General features: G+C 44.9%; 1 protein-coding gene across 2 annotated transcripts in view; it reads right to left on the reverse strand.

The window, feature by feature from the left end:
- Nucleotides 1–1,217, reverse strand: part of FGD5 (FYVE, RhoGEF and PH domain containing 5) — a 102,632-nt gene extending 101,415 nt beyond the window's left edge. For both annotated transcript variants that reach the window (XM_054216115.1, XM_054216114.1), the window contains exon 1: nucleotides 1,047–1,217. In XM_054216115.1, the coding sequence (XP_054072090.1) occupies nucleotides 1,047–1,059 (13 nt within the window). In that variant the 5' untranslated portion in view covers nucleotides 1,060–1,217. The remainder of the gene's footprint in view (nucleotides 1–1,046) is intronic.
- Between the last annotated feature and the right edge of the window lie 22,177 nt (nucleotides 1,218–23,394).

Raw genomic sequence — 23,394 nt, forward strand, 5'->3', positions numbered from 1 at the left:
ACAATGATTCACAGTTTCCCAACACATGACAGTTGTAGGGCAAGGTATCTAGCAGTGAAATCTCTGGGCTTCAGGATGTACCCATGCAAGTGAGGTACCCAGCAACATTCACTTTCTGGAACAAGGAAACACAGTGGAAAATTTTAGGGCTAACACAAAGGGACTGTTTCTCTTCCTCTTTAATTCTAGATGCAGCATTAGATTTTTCTAAATAACTCCAGAGTTAGTAATAATTGTTTCCTGGAGTATTATGGTTTTTTACACACATGCCTCGCCCCCGAAAATCAGAAAATGTTGGTGGAGAATTTAAAGGTTGCTTCAATTTTCCAGTGACGACTTCTAATGTTTAACTGTTGAACGTCTTGTCTTTAATATCTGTTTCTTTCTCATCTTATCTCTTTCATCTTCCCAGTTTCCACCAAGGAAAATTTCTGGGAAGTTAACAGAAGGAAAGGGGAAGGGTTTGGGTTTGTCTTGGAGGGAAAATTCTGCAAAAAACATTACCTCCCCGAAAACAGACTTTCTGAAAAGAAAGTCCCAGCAAATTTCCCAGGGGCTTCGTGAAGGGTTGAGGGAAGAGCGGGCGCAGCCCTCCCGACCTGCCCGTCTGGTTGTCCCCGGAACCCCCCGCCTCGCCAGGGCTCGTCCGGTCCCGGCGGGGCCGGCGAAGGGGCAGGCACAGCCCCGGGGTGCGCGGTGCCCCGCGGGGAGCCCGTGAGCTCCTCCGGGGCGGGGGGAAGAGCGGGGCCAGTCCCAGGCGGAGGGTGCCTGGAGGAGAGGCGACAGCCCCGGTGGCACGGCCCAGGAGCCGCCGGCCCCAAAGAAGGGACCACGGGGCAGGGGGTGGGTGCAAGCCCCGGAGGAGCAGTGCCCGGCCGGGGGGTGGGGGGTGCCGTCCCGGTGGTGCTGACCCCGGAGAAGGGGTGTGCCGGCCCGAGGGAAGGAGGCTGCCGGTACCGGAGGAAGGAAGCCCGCCCGGCGTTCGCCGGCCCCGGGGAAAAGATGTCCGGAGGCGGAGAGCCGCCCCGGCGGACCGGCGCACTTACCGGCGTTGTTCATCTTCCACCGCAACTTTGCTCCCTGGCTGCCCCGGGCGCTCAGCGCATGGTCCCGGGGGGCCGCCGCCGCCTTCGCCCCTCGCGGGCGCGCCCGGCCCTACAGCCCCCGCGGGGCAGGGGAGCGCAGGCGGGCGGCGGGCGCGGGGCGGCGGGGCCGGAGCGGCGGGCGCGGGGCGGAGGGGCCGGGCGGGCGGCGGCGGCGGCTCGGGGGCGGTCAGCGCCGCGCGCGCCTCCGCCCTGCCCCGCGCGCGGCCCGTCGGGGGCGGTGGCGGCGGCCGGCGGCGCGCGGGGCCGGGCCGGGCGGGGCCGGGCGGGGCCGGGCCGGGCGCCCCCGCCGCGGGGCGAGCCCGCAGGGTGCGGGGCGGCGCGGGTGCCCCGGGGCGCGTCATTGCGGGGCGCGGCGGGCTGCCCTCCGCTCCGGCCCCTTTCGCCTGCGCCCCGCTCGTGTTCCCCACTCCCTTTCCACCGCCCCCGGTCCTTCTTTGCGCCGTCCTTGCTCCCCCCGTCTCCATCCCCCCTCCCGCCTTCTCCAGCCTCTCCATCCATCCTTTCCCCCTTCATCATTTCCCCTTCCATCCTTTTCCCCCTCTTCATCCTTTTCCTACCGTCCATCCTTCCCTCCTCTCCATCCTTTCCCCCCCTCCATCCATCTTCCTCAATCCATTCCCCCCCATCCCCACCCACCCACCCGCTCCATTCCCCGCAGGACACGACCGCCCCTGCCCAGGAACCCCCAGGGAACGCGGCTCCCTCCAGCCCGCCCCGCCCCGGAGCATCCCTGCGGAGCCGGCAGCACCTGCTGCCGGCAGCGGGCTCTGAGCGCAGGGAGGCCGCGAACTGTCCCTCGCATACAAACCACGCTTCTCAGAGCAGTCTCAGACAGCCCCAGACTGCTGGCTTCTCCCCTCTCCTGTAAACCAGCCCCTGGCTCGATGCAGTTAACGCCGACACCCCGTGGCTGGGCCTTTCTCCCTGTTTTCGGGCTGGCAGCAGCACTAACCCCCAGACAAGGCTGGATCGCCCCCTTCCTCTCAATGGAGGCATAATATAGCCCTGCTACCTTTCCCAGTGGAGCTGGTATCGCTCACGCCAGAAAGCGCGAATTGCAAATTTCCCGCCCCTGGCAAAGAAACCCCAGGAGGGCTGAACTGCCCCAGGGGTCACATCCCTAGTCAGAGAGGGGCCATTCCTCCCCCGGGCAGGACGGTTGCTCAGAGCCCTGCGTGCCCGCAGGCTGGGGAGGGAGAGAAGCAGCACATTGTACCTGCCTGGTGTCCAGGCCAGGGTGTGTGTGAAGCAGCCAGGTCCTGCTTTGACACTTTGAATCCCACAGAAATCAGGACTATTGCTGACACCATCCAGAGCAACTTCATTTTAGATGCTGTTAGTTCTGCTTTTGCAAAGTACCTAATAACTAATATTATCCTGCTGGCAAATGCTCTGTAGTACAGAGCTCTTTTTCCTGACCTTTCAATGCTGTCTCACTGTGACTGATGGGTGCAGAGTGCCTTGCACATTAGTGCATAAACCTCTGAAGGGAGAAAGCAAGCAGTGAGGGAAATGGGAATTAAACCTTTCTTTCTGTGGGCTTGAATCTTTCCCACTGAGGTTGGTACCTGGAAATGCTGGGTTCTGGATCTCTAGGGAACCCTGGTTGTATCACTACACCTCTAAGCAAGCATTTGCAATCCTGTATGGGTTTCTTTGAGCTGAAAGATCAGCTCTTTCATCACTACTCTGACTGATGTAGATGAGGAGATGGAAAGACATCCATATTCCCACATAGCATAACACGCCTGGTGCGTGCCCTGGTGCATGGAATGAAATGGGTTTCCCTGCCCACTATGGCCAGCAGTCATCTGGCCTTCTCCCATCTTCATGTACTGCTCCCTGATTTATTCTTGCCACCTGCAGCCTTGATGTCTGTGTCAATCAACCCAGATAACTTATGTCAATAGAAAGCATCATCTGAAGCAGCTTCAAGAATACAGATTTAGGGGCTTGCGAAGTGTGGGAAAAAGTTTATGTGACACAGTGGAAAAGAAAGCACAAGTAAAAAAATCAGGCACAGTACAGGTGATTTGGAAAAATCTCCTTACGTATGTTTGCCAAGAGAATAACTCTTTGGTTTAAACAGCTGCAAAATACTAAAGCACTAGGGGAGCGGGCAGCAGGAAGGAAAGAAACATGTTTTGATCAAAGAACTGAGAATGTGGGCTTCAGAATTTGGGTTTTTTTCCTCATAACCTGAAAAACGTAGTCTAGGTAGCAAAGTTCCCTCACACCTAGATACATAATGGAAAAATGTTGGTTAAATATGTTCCTAGCAAAACAAAGCCTTTGCAAAAGAGATTCTGCAAATAGGGCAGGTGGTCTTGTAGTTGCTGTGCTATTTCTAACATCCACTTCACTCTATTTCCTTTTTGCTCTGCTGTAGGGCAAAGAACTATGATACTTCATAGGTTTTGGTCCAAAAAACCAATTTGTGAAAAATTTCATGGAGCAAAGAATGACTCTTTTCTCCCGTGTTCTGTGAAAGGAGCTGAATGCTCCAGCAGAACCCTGTACTTAATGACGAGGGGACAACTCCTGCTGCCAGCGTTATGCCAGTAGCTCGGAGGCTGGCCGAGGGGCAGCATCCCCCACCATCAGTTTTGTGACCTGCCTCTGGAAAGGGTGAGCGCTTCTCCCAAGTTCCGTCCGCCTGTTCCCCAACCTCTTCCTGCCGCAAAGGGCAGGGTGCCAAGGTATCTCCGGGAGTTGCCGACTCGACTGCTCTCCTTCATCAGATGGGATTGCTTTGAACTTTGAACTGGTTTGTATTGGCTAAAAATGAAACACTTGCGCTGCTACGAGATATTGCGCTGTTCACAAAGGAATACATTCTTGACATGTTCAGACTAATTTTGGACCCCAAGGACTCTGTTGTGTGGGCAATTAAGCGACAATTTGGGTGCAATAGGGAAAAAGAAAAAAAAGCATCTGTGCAGTGATCATTATCTTAAAAAAATCTAAAGTGTATTTAGTAAGCAAAAGGCTTATATTCTCTTTATTGGCAGTCTAAAAGACAATCCAGGGTATAATTTCCTGTACTGAAATGATAAAAAGTTTTAGGAGCTTTATAGCTAAATGCAAATAAGAAGCATAAAAGAACTGCTTGAAATTTGTCAGTTTATCCTCTAACCTTCTCCAAAAATAATGGGGAATGATCTGTATTACAAGTGGAAGAATGGGAAGGTGAAGGCATGTCAACATGTTCAGGAAATGCTGGAGGGTCAAATCAAACTTTTGCAGCCAAAAATCCCCACTTTTGCAAGCATACACTGCACCGGAAGCCACACAACATAAAACACTCCTTGAAGCAAGCAGAGTTCACCACAGAGGAATCATCTTCCCCAGGGAGAATCCATGACTTAATTGACTGAAAGTGAGATTGACACATCTATTTTCATTAGTCAATTACTGAAATAAATGAAGCATAAATTTTTTAAATAATTCCAACTTAATTTTAATAGTAACATAACTTTTAACAAAGGATTTCCTTCAAAACATAACCCAACTATCCAATTAATAAGTTTGATGCATTTTAAAACTCAGGTGAACATTCTAGGCTTATAGGTCCCCATCCGACAGACGATTTAAGTACATGCTTAAATCTAAGCAAGTGTGTAATCTGTTTTAAGTAGGGCTACTCCATATACTTAAGTGCCTTATTAGATCAGAGCTATCTGGCATGTTGGAGTCTTATTTTTTATCATTGTAACATAAACTAGCACTCTGTTTACCATTTTAATGAAGCTCTAGAGACTCTGTCTATCATACTACACTACCTATGCTTCGTAATTGTTATGTTTAAGCCTCTTTATGTTGTTACGTAGAGTTGTTCTTCAAAATGAGGTCTGCTTCTTTGTACGCAGTCTTTCAGGGCATTTTTCGTGATCTTTCACCCTGCTGTCTCTTCTTCATTAGAGTCTATAGGTTTGGGCGTTGGGTTTGGGGGTTTCTTTTTTACCGTTTTGGTGTCATTGGCCTTACTAAAATACATTTTCTGGCATCAAACTAAGAATACAGCATTGAGGGGGGTGGGGGGTTTGCCCCCGAAATCACATTGAACTAAAGAAACTTCCTAGTTCCCAGTAAGAACAATTTCAGAAACCAACATCACCTTATAAATCTTTACATGCATGTGGTCTTAATTGCCTGAGAAATCACCTATTTTCATGTTATTTTGATATTTCCTGGTGCTTTCTAGCTGGTAGTATGCCACCCGGCAAGCCACGGGACACGAGAGGTGGTTCAACAGCACTCATCCCTGTTGGTGATCACGCAAAGCCCAAGCGTGTAGATCTGTAGGACAGAATACAGAGGGCAGCTAATCCCTTGTGTTCATCTCTGTAAGGGTGCCTGGGACATCTGAAAGGCTTAATATATGGGGGAAAGTCTGTTATGTTGGCATGGATTAATGCTGATCAGGTCTGCTTTAACGTTATTGTGCATAAGCATTTCAATTATTCATGAGTAAACTGGTGCTGCATGTCACAACAAGTGAAATCATTTACTAAAGCAGGATGGAAAAAAGTGAATACGTGTTAATAATCACATGCATTCCTTGGGATGGCAGATAAAGTTAAATGTAAAATGTGGGCAGCTGTGATGACCTGAGTATAGTAATAGCCACCTATGGTAAATGCTGGTAGGTAAACGCTTCTTAGATATTTATCTTTGCTGTGTTGGAATAGCACTGGGGGCGGTTGTAGACTGGTGTCATTGCTGCCTGATGACAAATTCCTGTGTCTGTGGAACTTTGTATATCCTGCAGTGACTGGTATGCCATCTTTCTCTCGCTTTCTTCATTTCTTTTTCCTCTCTGCTCAAAAGCCTGACTGGCAGTGAGAGGCTCAGATCCAGAATAGCAGGGAGTGCTGGACAAGCCAGAGACATCTTGTCACTGGCTACTTGCCTGGGGAGCCACGAGAGCTGTTGCCAGAGAGGTGTTGTATTAGGATTTAAGGTGCGTGCCAGGAACGTGTCTTAGGTCCGTAGCACTGTAGCTCTCCAGGATCCTGCAGTTTGAAGTCAGTGGTCTCTCGAGAGCTGTCGGTAGAGAAGGAAGCTGAAGGACCATCCCTTGGATGAGACCTCAAAGATTAGTGGTGACCCCTTTGGAAGAGAGAAATTCAAACAAATGTCTTTTGGGAACTGAGACCCTTGAGGGTCAAATCCTCGACCCTCCAGGAGCCCATCAACTACCTAAACTAAAAGTGTCCTAAAGTGAAGTTTGCTTATCTCGGTGCAATTCAGTACAATACTTTGCGGCATATAAAGGTCACTTTTTCCTATTTTTGAGCACCAATGTACCTTTTTATGATAGACAGTTTGCTCGCTGCCTTCACTTACGTTTGTGCTCTTCTTTACATCAAAACTGACAGCAAAGGACCTGTCAACCATGTGTCACAGTCTTGGCCTTGAAGAGTTTACATCCTAATCAAAGGCGAGGGAAGACACGTGAAGAGAAACACGAAGGGAGTGCAGAGGAGGAGAAGAATAGGAGAGTTAGTTACCGCTACAAGATGATGAATATTCTCTTCTGTACCAGCAGTTGGTTACTTTGTAGCACATCTTTTTTGCAGTACCTATTTTTTGCAATAAGAGAAAAGGGATTGCAATTACCAGTTATTCATGACTAACACTGAAAACATGCTGCCCATTTTCTAGTTAAGGGAGTTCGTCACAGACTGCAGGAGATACTGGATTTTGAAGGATGGTTGGTGTGTACAGACCCCAGAATGCTTTAGGAGGGGGAGCCTAGAAGGGTACTGGAGTCAGTTCCTGGGAGACCAGTCTGCGTTTGTATTCCTTACAAAGGAATACAACTGTAAAGTACTCCGAATATGTCACTAAATCAAATAAACCTCTGATTGTTTCACTTGCTGTTTTCAGTAAAGAGCCCCTAGCAAGCGCACCAGTCCTCTCTGGAAGGAGGTTTATGTGCTTCCATTCTGGTTCATGGTGCCATCAATGTTCCTCTGATGCATCAAGTTTCTGAGATTTCTGTTGCTTAGTATTTGTAGAATATTTGTAGGCAGTGGTACAAAATCTGAGATCTTATACAATGCCGCAGTTGGGTCCACTCATTCCTCGCTGTTATGGAGATTTTCTTTCCTTCTCAGTTGCCCAGATGCCTAATTCTTAAGTCCTTGCTCAGTTTTGGCCCACGTCTTACCCAGGCAAAGCTTTGTTTAATGTAATTTGGCTTGGATAAGGATGTGCCCGGAAACACGTTTATCTTTACTCAATGGGATGTGACAATCCTGCGCTCCAGAGCACTTGGTGCCTGTATTTGCAAAATGTCAGTAAAGCTCTACTGGCAACAAACAGAGAAGCTGCTGAAAATACACTTCTGTGGATTTACCTACTGCAGTTAGTCTTGTTTTCCTCCAGCTTCTCACACCCTTTCAGACACTGTCTGTTCCATAAAGCACTGGAGGAAATAACACCACGGAGAATCAAATTGTGAGCTGGGAGCTGAAGGATGGCAGATGGGTGCTTCAGACACCACTCAGAGTGAGCAAGTGTAAGTGAGGAGCAATACCATCGAGGCTCAAACGTTGTACAGGTGTAAAAGTGGTGTCCGTGAAAGAAAAATTGGGCACTGAGTCCAAAAGGCTGAGACTTGGCATAAACAAAGTCAACAGCAGTTCTAGCTTCACTGGGGCCAGAGCTGCATTTCAGTCCTGGAGGTCAGCAAACGCTCTTGCTAAATTTCATCTGAAAAAGAGGTGAAAAAAACCCCACGCAGCTGGAGAAATTTTGACTGGTTTCCTGCATTTGATGGGACCATGCATTTGACACCCCAATACATGCAAGTCTCCCTCGGCAGTGAATCATCAACGAGAGAAAAGGTTACGGCAACGATGACTATTGCTACCTCTGAGCATTGTTCTGAACCACAACAATTAATTTCACGCCTCATTTTTATCAGGGCCGTATACTGGCTGCAATGTGCTGTGTGAGAGGTACGTATCGGGAGGAAGCTGAACACCCATTTCCTCTCAGTATTTGGGTTTGTTTTGGTCTCACTCCAGTGTCAGTCTCGCTCCAGGCACCTTCTACCACAAGTCCTCCCCTTGGCTCTGCAGCCCCCTCATCTCATCGCCGGGGCCTCTGCCCGCAGTCAGCCCTGGCTGCACCGACCAGCGCGGCCACTGACGGCGAGGGGCTGGCAGCTGCCTTCTCCATTTCCTGACCAGGCATCTACTGCCCCATTGGAGGAAAATGGTTCTTAAACCTTCTTCAAAACAGGAAACTTCTCTTCTCCCTGCTTCCTGAGGTACAGGAACCGTCTCCGCAGCAACCCCTGGACAAAGGAGGCTCCTGTTAACCAGTGGGGTGCCATAACAGATACAGAGGGAGGTCATAATTCAAGCCATAATCCACCCCGAAGGCTGGGCAGTGCCCACTGCTCCCACCACCCTGTGCCCACGCTGCTGCTGTATTAACAGTCTGGAGGTTAATTAGCAGATGATAATCCTATCCATTGGGAACATTTGTAAACGCTTTTCATCTTCATGCCTAATAATTGATCCTGTGTCGGCAACCTGTGGAACATAATTTTGTAATATTGTTCCTCCACCTTTGCATTGGAGAGGTGACTGAACATGGCAACATTGTCACCCGCTCAGGTTTTTTGCATGGTGCATCTTAATACTATGTAGTCTTTTTTTTTTTTTTAATGACCACTTCTTGTATTCCACAAGTATGGTATGACTAAAAAGTATTGACACCTCATGCTTTGCTCATCGAGTAGTTTCCCACTTAGTATTAGGCCTCCTAGAGAAGACTGAAGTGGAGCTTTCAGAAAAATCACTTGCAGTTTGAATGCAGTCCGTCGTAGTCCTGGAGAAAACTACACACATGCTTATAATTGTCGGTTTACATTGTTGAAGGACCATTGCTAGCAGAGCCAGTGGAACATAGCTGAAATGAGTATTAGCTTCTGTAATTCTGTATTTACACAAACAGTCAAAAATTTGGCTTTAAAGTCCAAATTTGGTGTGTTCTTTTAAAAAAGCATGCAGGTCATCTGTATCTGGTGGGATTTAAAGTGCACCTCACAGAATAAAAAGCAAATGCAATAGGTGAAAATGGTAAACAGTGAGAAATCCTTGTTCTTATTTTTGTTTTTGGACATAAATTCTATCTAATTGATTACCTTTTCACAGCAAATGCAAAGCCACAGCTCTGTCCCTGCCTGCTCCACCCATAAAATGGAGCCACTTGAATGTCTTAGTATTTTTCCCAGTGTTCGGGCTTAAGGAAATAGAGCGGTAGGACACACCAACATTCAGAAGTTATCCTTTCCTTTGCGTTCAGCTCCTTTCTCACCAAATACTTCCTAAGAGTAGAGTGCTACAGGGGAGGATCCCCTCAGACTATCCGATTTCCTGCCGGTGACTTACGCTGTTGATCCTAGAATGACTGCCTTTGAAATCTAGGCTAATTATTTTGCATGATGTCTGCACCTACAGTGATCTGCTCTGTATTACTGACCGCAGGGGGAAGCTGCCACGTACTTGTGGCTTGTGTCGGCTGTACACCAGGCCACCTGAGTGCCTTGGCCAGTAGCGGATAGAGAGGCCTTAAAGAGCAGAAGGGTTTCTCATTAAGTTTCCTGTGATTTTCACACACACAGAAGCGTGTCATTTCATCGCAAGTGACTTTTAAAGGGAGAAGCAAAGTTTGCTGAGAGAAGCAATTTATTTTGACAGATTGACCAATCTAGGTCATAAAGCAGACAAGCTCACCTTCATTCCCCTCACCAGATTAGGTGAAGAAACAGTAGGCCTTAAGCTAAATGCAAGCTGGATGTACCATTTCTTGTTTTAGCCCTGTTATAAATGTAAGAAGAATATAATGAGACACAACATTGCTGCTATGGTGCTTCCAGTTCATCACTGTTTCTATGATGTTCTTTGGGGGAAAAAACCCTAAACCTAGCTTCTAAAAGCTCATATTATGCTGCATGAGGAGAGGTAATATAAGAATTGTGTGATCAGAAAGTTGGAAACATTTTTCAGAGTGGCCCGGATTGTGGGATAAACTTTGTGATGTATCTATCCCCTGGAGCCAGCTCTGCTGGGAGCCACAACTGGGATGAAGTAGTTCTGAAATGCCAAAAATTTCTTATCTTGAGCATCTCCCTCCTTGTTTCTTCAGTCTCTCTCCTAGGCAGCTAAGATAATTTTTTTTTTATTCTTCCATGTCTAGAACAGCCTTCCAGGGTGTTATTCCATGGCCTGGCTGCAGAGCAGGTCAATGTGCTTCAAGTGGAAGTGCATGTGAGGAAGGGTGTGAGGCATTCCTGCAATGCTGACTCACTTCTCACTGAAGCAGGCAGTTAACTTCTTCAGCTTGCTCTTGGGCAGTGGTGTGTGTGCAGAGAAGCCCCAGCAATACAGGATGGATGAAAGCCTCATGGAACCAATGCACTCAGGTGTGCTCCTCATCTGGAGCATCGGCACTGAGATCTCCCTTCTGCCTGGCATGGCTTTAGCCTCTAGCCAGCATTTCTAAGTTATTGCAGCTGTTCAAGGATGTAAAGACCCTTTCATTCCTAATTCTGACGTTAGATTCAGACGTCACCAGGATTACTCTGTGGAAGGTATCTGAGCGGTTCAGCCTGGAGAAGAGAAGGCTCCAGGGAGACCTTATTGCAGCCTTTCAGTCCTTAAAGGGGACTTACAAGAAAGATGGGGACAAACTTTTTAGCAGGACCTGTTACAATAGGACAAGGGGTTATGGTTTAAAACTAAACCAGGGTAGATTTAGGCTAGATATAAGGAAAAAATTGTTTACACTGGGGGTGGTGAGACACAGGCCCAAGTTGCCCAGAGAGGTGGTGGATGCCCCATCTCTGTCTGTTCAAGGCCAGGCTGGACGACGCTCTGAGCAAACTGGTCTAGTTGAAGATGTCCCTGCTTATGGCAGGGGGGTTGGACTAGATGGGTTTTAAAGGTCCCTTCCAACCTAAACTATTCTATGATTCTATAAATCTGTGATTCTATAATTCTATGATTCAAGCAGGGAAAAAGTGGGACACAATTTAATCAAGTGACATTATTAGAAGCTATTCAATTTTCTTATGTGTTGATTTATAAGGACAGATATGACACACTAACACCTCATTATTTATATGCCTATGAAGCAGTTGGCCTCTCCCTACTCCCGCTTCTCATATATCCATTAATGTAATTGATTCTAATAATGGAGACAGTGTCATCATTGTCTCTATCCCTTCTCAGTGCCTGTAACCAGGAGACCCCGGTGTGTTCCCAAATGTTCCTGCCCTGCACCACTTTTCAGTCTGTTTGTTCAGAGCTATAGAGCACCCTTTAGCTCATACATTGTCAATGTGGTTAAAAGTAGTTTGCATTCCTAAAATCAGGATATTGGATTCCTTTTGCAAGAAGCTAGACAGTATTTTACCTGGGTTTCCATCACTCCAGGACACCTTTGGTTTCCTCTAGCTGTGGCTGAACCAGACCCTTTTCATGGTCAGTCTGGGGACATTTTCTATGTGCTTTAGTTAAGAAAACAGTGACGGAATCGGTATCAGGGTGGGTTTAGCCCGTTACTTCCATATCATTACAACACAGGTACAGTGTTCTCTTTAAATTTCTTGCAGTGCTCTGCACACCTCTTTACCGAAGCCATTAGAATTCAAGTCAATTAATTTATGAATCTCTCCACACTGCATAATGGACACTGCATTATGGACACAACCTTTTTTCTTGGGCACCTGTTTGTGGGAGAAGAGTTTAAGTCCATTTTTGGCAGATTCTGTTGATGTCTGGTGTGGAAGGACTCAGAAAACAAGTGTATTTCCTTTGGGAGCAACTTTCCCAACTGCAAGCTGAAGAGAGATCCTGAGACCTGCCAGGCTGCTTACATGAAACAAGAGAAAGGTTTGGGGTTTGGCTTTGGCTGGACTGTGGACCTGGCATACTCTGCAGAGACCGTCCCCGCTGTGGCTCCTTCATCCTCCAAAACAGGGACCTCTCTGAGGGCAGTCTGCCAGGAGTCGTTGCTCCAGCTGCTCCGAGTGGTGTGGGGACAGCCTGTCTCTGCCCACCTACGCGTCCCTGGCAGATCATTCTACTAGACAATTATTTACAACAACTGCATAAAAGAGCAGGGTTTTAGATTCTCTTCTCCATGAATAGCTTTGGTGACATCCATTCACGAAGAAGGAAGACTGCGACTGACCAGGAAGGAAAAATGCACTGGATAGTACTGCAGATCTAAGCGGCACAAGACCTCAGTGACTTCTAATGGACAGTAAAAAAAATGACAGTGGCAAATAAAAAACATGTTTTTCACAGCAAGGACTTCAAATGGCCTCCATTTTTCAGTGAAAAAAGGACCTATTTGTTTCTGGCTTTTAAAAAAAGAATATTATTTTTTGTGTGTTTTGCCAGCAGCTGATAAATATTTCGGCGGATGGACTTTCAAAGAAAAACATGTTTTTCAGTCTCTACCAGCCTTTTACTTCCTTGCTTTACACAATTGCAGGAGAGAGTGAGCAGTGAGGAAGGCGGGGGTAGTTGTGCCTTTTACTATATGTCTTTTTTTCCCAGTTCCAGTTTTGCTTACAGATATAAGACAAGGCAAAACATGTTTTCCTTCATCAAGAAAGGAAACTACAGCTATTTTTTCTGCTGGCTTAAAAAATATATATATATTATTCTGCTCCAAAGGTCAAGTTGATGACCTGCATTTCATTTGTAAATAACGTTTTGAGACATGCTGGCATTTTCCAGATTGGCAGCTGAATCAGTGCTTGTGAGGGCTTGTGGTTTTAAAGAATAAGTGCCAAAAATATTAAGAATAGTTGTAATTAGGCTTCTGTTTATGTAAATAAACATGATGTTCTTAAAGGTATCGGTATGTCTGTGCAAATCCATAATCTGATTCTAAATTCAGAAATGGACCTAATGTTACCAGCATGGTAAAAGCTGAGAAGCTATGTAGTATTAGCTCATTTCTATTGCATTTATTGTAGATTATACTTCTACCAGGGTAACATAACAAACCTCTTGCATCTTATTTAGACACATGCATGACATCAAGGTGAGCTTTTTCTTAATATATATGGTATAGATATGCCAGATGGAGCTACACTTACAGATGTTAATTATAGCAGTGCAAGATCTTAGTAGTCTTAGTACTGTTCATGACTACACACGTTCTAGAAAGTCGAGTGTATGCATATAAATGTACAAGCACGTATTATTGAGTGTGAATGAAATTTTCAGATGCGGTCAGTGGGCCTGAATGCTTTAATTTTGTTGAGTCCAGCCTGAGCTCTTTTGAACTTGACCTGCAGAAATGCTGACTGTCTACAGCTCTAGTGGCAGCTGTAGGTGCTGTGGATGTTAATGGGCTAAAAATCTTTAATCGGCCTTGCAAAAAGCTGAAGAATCTGAATTTTAGTGACCACTTTGAAAATCTCTTTATGGGTGTTTTCTGCTTTTAAATTCTTACTTGCAGCCTGACTGTACACAGTCTAATTAAAATATTTTGGCTTCTAGGTGGAGTGGTATGAGTGAATAGAAAATTATATGACTTTAGACAAAGCTATTGTTTTGTGTTTCCCTGGAAAGCCATATGCCCATTAAGTGATCTTGTGCAGATAAAACTTGGCCATTTGGAACTTTAAAAAAGGTAAAAGTGAAATAAAATCTGGGGGCTTAAAAAACCTGTTCGTAGTGTAGTAGGTGTTGGTGAAATAAAAATACTTGGTCTGGCTTGACAGTTTGTCTGGTGAAACAGATATACGAAGCAACAGCAATTTTAATGTGCGTTAAATATCAAGTAGTGTATCAAATCGCACTCCCTGTTACCTGTAGGGCAGCTGACTCTCATCTGTCTTCTTCAGTTAATTATTTGTGGCAATAATGACAAAACTTAAGTGTTGTTAGTGACACCATGCTGGCCACGGTGTGATATGCAAAGGGAAAGCTTGCTTTTTAGCTGGGTAGTGGAAGAACCAAACTTTGCACGGGGTTTGTTAACCTGGAAGCTCCTGTGAGCTACACAGTGGGCAAGACATGTGCCTTCCCGGCTGCCAGGGAATCTCTTGGGATGCTGCAAAGCTGTGCATGGTGCCACCAACTGGTATGAGTGCAATTTGTAAAAGACAGGAGATGAATGCCTAGATAGGCCAGCTAGATCACTCATCACACTTTTCCCAAGGATCTGACTGGTGCCTCGGTGGGATTGTTGTGTTGCGAATACTAGTTTGATGGACAGGTAAACAAATTCGCTGGGTGATGCAATGTGTGGCTGAGCAGGTCATCTGTCATATCACCTAACTTGGGCCTACATGTTGCACCCCTGTCACCACTGACAATACCGTCTCAGCAGTTCACAGAACTAGTTGCTTTTTCTCCAGATGAAGGTCTGCTCTTCATTTTAATGTGCCCATTTTCACTGGGAAACATTAATCTTTTTGTTTATTTTTATACCTGTTGACTTCCTCCTGCTCAGATGGTTTTGTGGAGGCTGGTGGGGTCTGTACCCATTCCCTGAAGCATGACTTGTGTTAAATGCGAGTCATGAGCATTTTGGCAGAGATTTTCCCACCCAAGAAGTCACCAGGGGCAGGCCCAGAGGAATGCTCTCTTTCCTTGACCAGGCAGGAGACACGTGCTACTGATTAAATAGCTCCTGGTGAGCACCACAGTAAAATTGTCCCATTGAGTTTGAGCACTGAGTTAATGTTGTGCTTTTTTACCTCAGGGAGAGTTCTGGGAAAGCAACAAAAGTCTCCTTCCTCAAAACCCCATCACTTCTGTATAATTATTTCCTTGGAAAAATTAGCTTCCTGTTTTCAGCCCCTCTCCAGGAGAGCTTCCTTATCCCCCCGTGACGCTTTCACTTTGACAGTCTCATGAGCTGGTGGCAGCATCTCTTTATGCTGGGACCACTGGCCACAGAGGGCCTCGGGCCTTGCACACGCACTGGCCACCCGCTCTGCCATGGGCACTTGCCCCTTCAGCCTCGTGCCTGGCAAGACCAGCCCCGCAGCCCCGCTGTGGTGGCTGTGGAGCAAAGGGTGCCAACTGTTCGTGGGCTGCCGGGATGGAGCCTTCCCCTTGCACCGCCGCGGACGATGCTGCCCATGTGAGCTTGAACGTACGAATACAGCTGCTGTTTATTGCCTTGTTTTTCAAGGAAAGCCTTCAGTACATTCAGAGACTCAGGGAATTTCCACTATTTTTCTCACCATCCCCGTCCCCCCCGCCCCGGCCTTCGGACACACACATTGTGTTGTTTTGACGTAATTTCAAGCAAATATTTTGCCACCGAGAGGCAGTGCAGGGTCACAGAGGTCCTCCAGGCTTGGGCTTCAGGCTTTCAGCCCTCCCCGGTAAACAATAGCTCTATAACTCATTAAAACTCCCTTTTGATTACTTTTTCCTGTTTCTGATTGTTTTGGAGCAGCAGGGGTGGATTCCACACTCAACAAACTTCTTTTTCCTGCTGCTAAATTTAAATGTCTCTGAACTGAAAGGAGTTGCTAATCTCTTTGACAATAGCTCCATCAAATAGAAATTACAACTGTAAACAAGATTTTAGGCTATTTATGAACACTACAAGGGAATTGTGACTTGGTTTTGCAGAATAATTTTTATCTCTAGGAATTTTTTTTAACCGTCTTTTCTTTTCAGACAGAAAAGTTACCCAAACCTTAGCACTTTCTCTCCTAGTTACTGTAGCCTCCTCATTTTCATATTTAGTAAAAGTCATGTTCTATCATCGTGGCCTTCATGAAACAAAGCTGGTAATCGTCCTTCTTGCTTGTCTCCTATCCTCTTTGAATTCATGCATTGTCTTCTGCTTCATGTCATTGATTCAGCACTCCTGTCTCTGTCTCCACAGTTTTTCACTGCATGGTTTTCTCCTGCTTGCAAGTCCCCTGATTCATATGATCTACCTGTAAAAGTCCTTTGCCCAGCTGAGTTTCTCACCAGTTTGTACATTCCATCCTTTTTTACACCAGGAGTAAGTTCCTCAGCTTTTCCACCACCTCCTTTTTCCTTGTAGGCCAGGTATAGAATAATCAATTAATAATTTTCTTTAATGGACAGGAAGGAGAATTTAGGGAAGCGATTTGCAAAGAATCCAATTCAAAGGAAAAATACGTGCACGTTTATCCATCCACATCCTTGTATCACATACACTGCCCACACATATCTAGACCCTAATCTTCTCAATCTGTACTAATGTAGCATGAAGCCTTTTTTTGTACATACAGTGCAAAAAGTGATAAAATAACCAGTTGAAATGGAATCTATATAGCGTGGGTCCACATGTGGATTTGATTAGCAAGACAATAGCTTATTTATGTTATTTTTAAAACTACAACTAGGACCTATGGGGGAACAAAGTATGAACATGTATACAGATACAATGTGTCCCGAAGACCTCTTGGTCAGTTTGCTGTTATTATTTGTTAAGCATGCTGAGGAAAAATACATTTTTCCTGCTGGAAGAGCTGACATCTTAAACAAAACTGAAATAGACTACAAGAAGCCGATAAATACTGATTATTTGATAACTTCTGTTGCTATTGGCTCAGTTTTAAGCACCCTCTGAGCAGAACATCTGTAAGAGGACACGGTGTGGTAGATCCCAGGGTGGACAGAAAGACAAGTGACTTCCTGGAAAGAATGATACAGCTCTTTCTTTTTAGCAGTCTGGCTACCAAAGCTGTCGTTAGCAGTAGGATCCAGGGACTGTTCCATCTTTAGCAGGTGCTGTGTAGTCCTGCCGGGTTTGCTACCACAGTAACGAAGCTGTGGTACCTGCCCTCAAGGACTGTGGATCCAGGTGTAGTAGGCAAATTGGATAATCTTTGCTCTGAGCTTCACAGAAATCCTTCTGTAAACCTCCTGGAGAGATTAGGATAAAGCAGTGCCCTGCAGAGGGGTGAGTGCCTGTCACTGAGCAAGTGCACAGCCCTTGTCTCCCAGTAGGACGTGCTTATTCTCAGCAGGCTTCCAATGGCTTCACCGGCGTTACACCAGAAGAGAATCTGGCTCTATGCTTGTCTTCAAGCCACCTCCCAGGACTGTGCTCCCATAATGACATGATTTTCAGAATTATTGACCTCAGTTAAATTACTGATCGGCCAAGTCAGCCTAAGTGACTGATCATGGTAGCTGGTACACGCTGTATCTTGACCTATTGGTATGACCTGGCCACCGAACAGCTTCACGATGCCTGTGTTTTGTTAGCTTACAGCCTAGTTTTGAAGATTGCGAGCTTTTCATCAGTCTCAACTGAACTGTCAGGCATCTAAATATACATATAATATGCTTATTGTTTATAGATATTTAAACATATTTACTTGTATAGGTATTGACATGCATATACTGATTATTGTGTGCACATATGCATACATATGTTTACTGTATACAAATATAAATATGCACATACTGATAATTGTTTTTTAAGCAGAATTAAAGAAAATAACATGCGTATGCTGTCCTAAAGAAACTTTGAAAATGAAAAGGAAAATAATTGTTTTACTGGAACAAATATTTCTGTGTTTCAATTTTTTTTTGGCATGCTATGTAAGAATGTGACTCATATGTTTTTGTAGAACACAATTTAAAAAAGCACACAAATGAGATAAGAATTTCTACAGATTAGCTTCAAAACTATCTTTCCAATTTAACACCTTGAAAAGAAAAGCTAAATATAGGAGGTGTAATTACTCTTCCCCATTTGCTATAGCTCTGCTCTCCAGTTGTATTTTCTATTTTGATTCTGCCACGCTGCATGCAGTGTGACCTTTGAAAGATAGCAGTGAACTTCCTAAGTGTGCTGGCAGGTCTCGGGCCACACATGAGGTGACCCTATCAATTGCGAGATCCAGATGTGAAGGGCTGAAATGTGTTTTTCCCAGTAACAGCATTAGGGTCTCTCAGCACCTTTCTGACCGCTCTATTACAGGCATTTCTTGGCTGACTCGGTGGCTGGCTTGGGAACAGCTGTGAGGCTTGTGGTTAGGGTGATGTATGGGAGGAAGGCTGTTCCTTCACACTGCTCAGCTAAGGAAGAGCATGAGGAGCTCACATTTGTCTCTGGAAATCTCCACATTCTGCTCAACTTCAAAGGAGATAAGCGTAGGGAGTGGGGATGAAATGACAACAGCTGGCTGGAACGGGGTTTGTTTTCCATAATGAGGTCATTTAGCCAAGCCATAGCATAAAAGAAAGCCTTTATATTTTTCCAGCTCTTCTGAGACCTTTCAGAACAAACTTGATAAGATGCAGGCACCATTCTGACTTCTGATAGTTTCAGATGGGATTCCTTCTCTGAATGGTCATCTCATCCAATTAAGTTTTTACTATTAGCAATTTCTATCAGAGACTTTGCAGTATGCATTTTTTTTCTTCAGCACCTTGAGAGAAGCATGTCCTACCTCTAGGTTAAATCTAGAGACAGAAGTAATTAAGTCTGTCTTGGCTTCTGGTGTCTGAGTGTGTAGTAGTCTTATGAAAAACTGCAGATGGAACAGGGAATTCTTACAAATGGTGAAACTGCAATTTCATTGAATATTATAGTAACTGCCAAATCATTGGTCCTCTACATCTTAGTGTTTTAGAAATGCTTCACCTGGACCCATGATTCCCCAACTCTTTTGGATCCTCTTTTCCGTATGCAAATGACTCCACCAAGTAGTCTTTTCATCAAAGCTTTGGTCGGAAAAGTTGTGAAGGTATTATGACTCCACGGAGAGCTGACCACGGACCATCATTTCTGTGGCCTCACAAACCACCACACGGAGCCCAGCTTGGAATCCACTGACTGAGAAAGCTTTCTGCTGGGAAAAAAAAAAAAGGGTTTTCAGCAAAAGATGTGTTCCTGTGAAAGTATCTTCTTTCTATGACAAGTTTCAAATTTTCACTTTAAAAAAATGTGAAAATGCTATATGCCTTCAAACACCCCCAAATCTCAGTTCAGTATGGCGTGACAGTGTCCTATGGGGACTGTGCACTTGACCCTGCACTGGTTTCTTGTTTCCTTTATTGTACTTGAGCCCTTTTGAGGTAAGGATCCTCTCTGCTTTGTTTGTATGCAGTATCAAGGGACCTCCCCATCTCTGATTTGGGACAATTTTGTGTTAATGCAATATCCAGTGAAAGCTGTGATAGTGATTATTCACCTCAATTTAGAACGAAAGCAATTAAAGCACTTCCTACAGTAAAATGTTCCCATAAGGATAAAACTCTCTCTCCCTATCTCTTTGGTTTTAACAAAATTCAGAGATACAAAATTGGCTTACCGTTTGCGTAATTTGCTTAATTTCCTCCTATTTTCTTTCTCTTTTCTCTCATTTCATGCTTTATTCTCTCCTTTTTTTGATAGAGCTATTTTTTCAGCCAGGCACTGGATTATATAGTCCTCTTCCCACACATTCAAGCTGGAGCAAAGGCAGGATTTACTTGCTGCATAAGCAGACCAGATATTTCTGCCCATTCGTTGGGAGGAAGATTAATATGGGCACATTAGAGCCAGATGATCAGGAAGCAGGAAAAATAACCTGAGAAACATTTGAAAAAGTTTCCTTCCTAGAAAACCTTCCCCACTCTCATGCGCCATGCACTATTTTTCCTATGCAGAAATCTTGCTTTGATGGAAAGTTCTTTATCAACCTAAGAAGAACTGTCAAGGTTATGGCTGTGATTCTGTTTGTCCTAACACTGATGCCTCCTTTTCTTAACAAAAGAAACCTGGGTTTTAACAAAAATGAAAGTAAAAAGGTTTGCATTTTGCAGCTCGATCATCCCTCCAGAAAGAGCTGAACCCAAAGCCTGAACTGAGACTCCCAGTCAAAAGCATTTTTAAAATCTGACCCAATTTTGCTCTTCTAATCTTGACCTAGGATAACTCTTGCACAGTCTGTCTTATTTGTGATGAGTAATTTGCAGCTCTTGGATGTGAGCCCAGTTCTGAAACCAGGTGCTCAATATCATAAAATAGGGACTATGTTCCACTAGATGAAGATGTGCAGGGGACAGAGACAGTTTGTTCACCAAAGTTGTCAAACTGTACTAAAAATTCATTACTACAGTACAGTTTTCTCTCTCTAAACACAGTTGGTTGATCTATAGAGTATGAAATGAAAAGGAGATGCTACCAATAGAAACATGTCAGAATAAATCCTCTGCATGGACTGAGCAGTGGAACGGTTTTGATTTCATTTAGATGAGATGTGAGCCCAGAAAAACTATCATAGCAAAATATAGGTTTTTTCCATGGTTTGTACCATGAAGCTAAACAAATCTCCCACCCACCTCTGCAAGCAGTGGCAGATCTCTTCTTCCCCTGTGGTGCAAAACTCTTTTTTCCCCTCTTTGTATCAAATCTATTCAGTCCTCTCTCCTGAGACCTCTCTGGACCACCAAATCATCTCTTCTTCTGCTCAAGTATCTCACTACCTTGTAATAAAGCCTAATTTTTGCCATTTGATATTAATTTCTCCTTTCTTGTCCTTTCTCTGAGCACTGTTCGAGGACTTGGTGAGAAGGGGATTTCTTCACCACATAAGTTATCCTTCCTGAGAACACTGGAAGGTTGGGAGGAAGGGTTGAAAATGAAGGTTTGAATTTTTCCACCAAACAGGGAAGAAAAAGGTCTTGTGGAAATTAATTTTTCTCTTGTATAATTGCTTCCCATTAAACTGAAATTACTTTCCATACTGTGCTGTTGCCACTGAAGTATCATGAAACATCCTCAAGGTTAACAATCCGGCATATTTTGGTCCTGAAATTTCATTGTGGGATACACATGTCCAATAGGACATAAGAAGAAGCGAATAACTGCATCTTGAAGCGGAGTTTGCTGAACCTTGTTGTCTTTTGAGGACCCGTTGGAAACCTTGTGTAAAATTTTGTGGCAAAGCAACCAGGATCTCATAAAGCTGCTTTCCTTGATAGCCACAATTTGGGGGTTATAGCTAAAGTTAGCTGAAGACTGCCCGGAATAAGAAAATCTGTGTTTGCAGTTACCAATGCCTTGCAAAATGAGGACTGATGTCACTCTGATCAAAATATCTGCTTTTTCAGCAATCGGCACTTGGCTCCGTACACCAGCAAAGTCTATATATTCCGTTTTACAGAGGGGAATTCTTTGGCATTTTCATCTTCCATGGTTGGAGCAATTTATTCAAACTAGGACCTCAATAGGATTTTGCTTCACTTCCACTCTCACAAGCTGGCTCTGTGGAGCTAATCAAATCAAGCCCTGGACCAAGCAGCTGCTGTACTGCTTATATTTGTTGACCTCTGAAAGCCACGAAGGGAAGAACATCATTACAATTATAGGATGAACAGCATTTTAAGGAGAAATCCAACAGCTTATTACAACTAATATACCAGACATAGTATTTTATTCAAAAATAAGGAAGATGATGAAAATATCATTCAGCCTAAAATTCAGCCTAATTTTTCTGTCTGTCTTCATTTTCAAGCATGAGTTGTGACCTGGCTCTCCCTGCGCTTGTTGCCAGGTGCAGAAGCAAAAATAGGAAAAAAAAAAAAAGTATATTACAAAAAGACTTTGACAAGTTTTTGATGATTTCTGTGAAGTACTTGGATTCTTTGGGGATGAGTGCTGTGTGAGCACTTTGGATAGAATATATCTAAATACCAGTATTTGTCTACGTTTGAAAGGGCTAGGCAGCAAAATACCCGAATGCATTTGCTTTGGCAGATGTTCTGCTTCTGGTGGGGATGGGGTTCATTTCCCCATGCTCTGGCAGGGACACAGGTATTCCATCCCATTCCATCCCGTGAGCCATGCGTGGTCTGTAGCTGGGAGCTGGCCCCGGGCGGGGGGCAGGGGGTCACCGCTGGGAGCAGGCTGGGGCATCCCGGGTCCAGTCAGCAAGCGGTGGTACTGTAATCGTGTTTGTACATTCCTGTAGCAGTGGTGGTGTTGTTATTTTCCTGTTCCCTTAGGTGTTCTGTTAAACTGCCTTTGTCTCAACACAAGAGTTTTGCCTTTTTCCTCCGATTCTCCCCCACGACTGGGGGAGCGAGCAAGCGGCTGCCTGGTTCTTTGTTGCCGGCTGAGGCTGAACCACGACAGCAGAACACCAGAAACAGCGATTCTAGGAACAGACTTTTTGTTATAATTCTAAAAATGTCTCACGTGGGAATAGAAAGAGATGTGAATAGAAGGGGGTTGGGAACAGAAGGAGATTAGGTCTAAAGCATCCTGACTTGATAACATTTGAATTTTTCAATGAAGCAGCTGCAAATGCAAAAGTATTTCAGGGAAGGTGAGCTGTTTGCCAGGCTTTGCCCAAAGTATTTGCAGTCCTGTAAGAGCTGAGAGCAGGCCTGTGTGTTTGGAGCAAGGGAGAGCTTTGGAGGTGTGTGGTTCTTCAACGTAAGAAACAACTTTTCAAATTAGAGAATATATATTTTTAAGACAGGGGTTGCTGTGCATTATTTTAGTAGCCTGAAAAAAGCAGTTGATGAGCAACCTTTTGAGCGAGGCTCTTTGTGGGATTGGAGGCAGAGGCATATTTGATTCCTGCAGCTTTGTTCAGGTGGATGACTGGTTCAGAAGCCTGGATGTGATTCCAGCTTGACTCAGGTGTTCAGGTTGTGACCTGATCGGCAGGCTGACCTGAGGAATGCAAGCGAGATGATTTATTGGGGAAATATCCAAACTATTCATGTCAAAAAACCTCAACCCTTTAAGTGTACTTTCTGTAAAAAGACTCAACTTGTCCAAACAGCAAGGATTGGATTCTAGTTACCACCTCATAAGGGATTAAAGGGGGTGTGAACCTTGCTGGCTCTGCATTTCCATGTCCAGGGCTAGCCGTAGTCTCTTTAATGGGAAGTTGTCTCTATGCCTAGGTAAGCCTATGGAATAAGCTGTACAGAGGTACAAAACACTGAACAACTTAGCCTAGGAACTATTTTAGCCCATATCTCCTGTAAGGCACTTGAAGGTTGGTCTAGTGTCTTCCAGCTATTGTGTCCCTCACCAACCTAGCCCTCATGTTCTGGAGTGCTTCCAAGTCCAGCCCAGCTACAGAATGTCTCTGTTGCCTTTGTTTTTTGCAATGCTTCCCTTGGAGTCCTCCTTGCATGCCACAAAGTAGGTGCCTTGTACTAGTAACCAGACCATCTCTGCTGGCCATATATTTCCTGGTTTTAATTGGTTTTCCTTATGGTGCTGACTTGTATCCACTGAATGTTCAGGGCTTATCAGTGTTTGTATTATAAAACCTGTTTTTCCAAGA

This window comes from Rissa tridactyla, chromosome 10 (assembly GCF_028500815.1).
Source record: "Rissa tridactyla isolate bRisTri1 chromosome 10, bRisTri1.patW.cur.20221130, whole genome shotgun sequence".
NCBI classification, from domain to species: domain Eukaryota; kingdom Metazoa; phylum Chordata; class Aves; order Charadriiformes; family Laridae; genus Rissa; species Rissa tridactyla.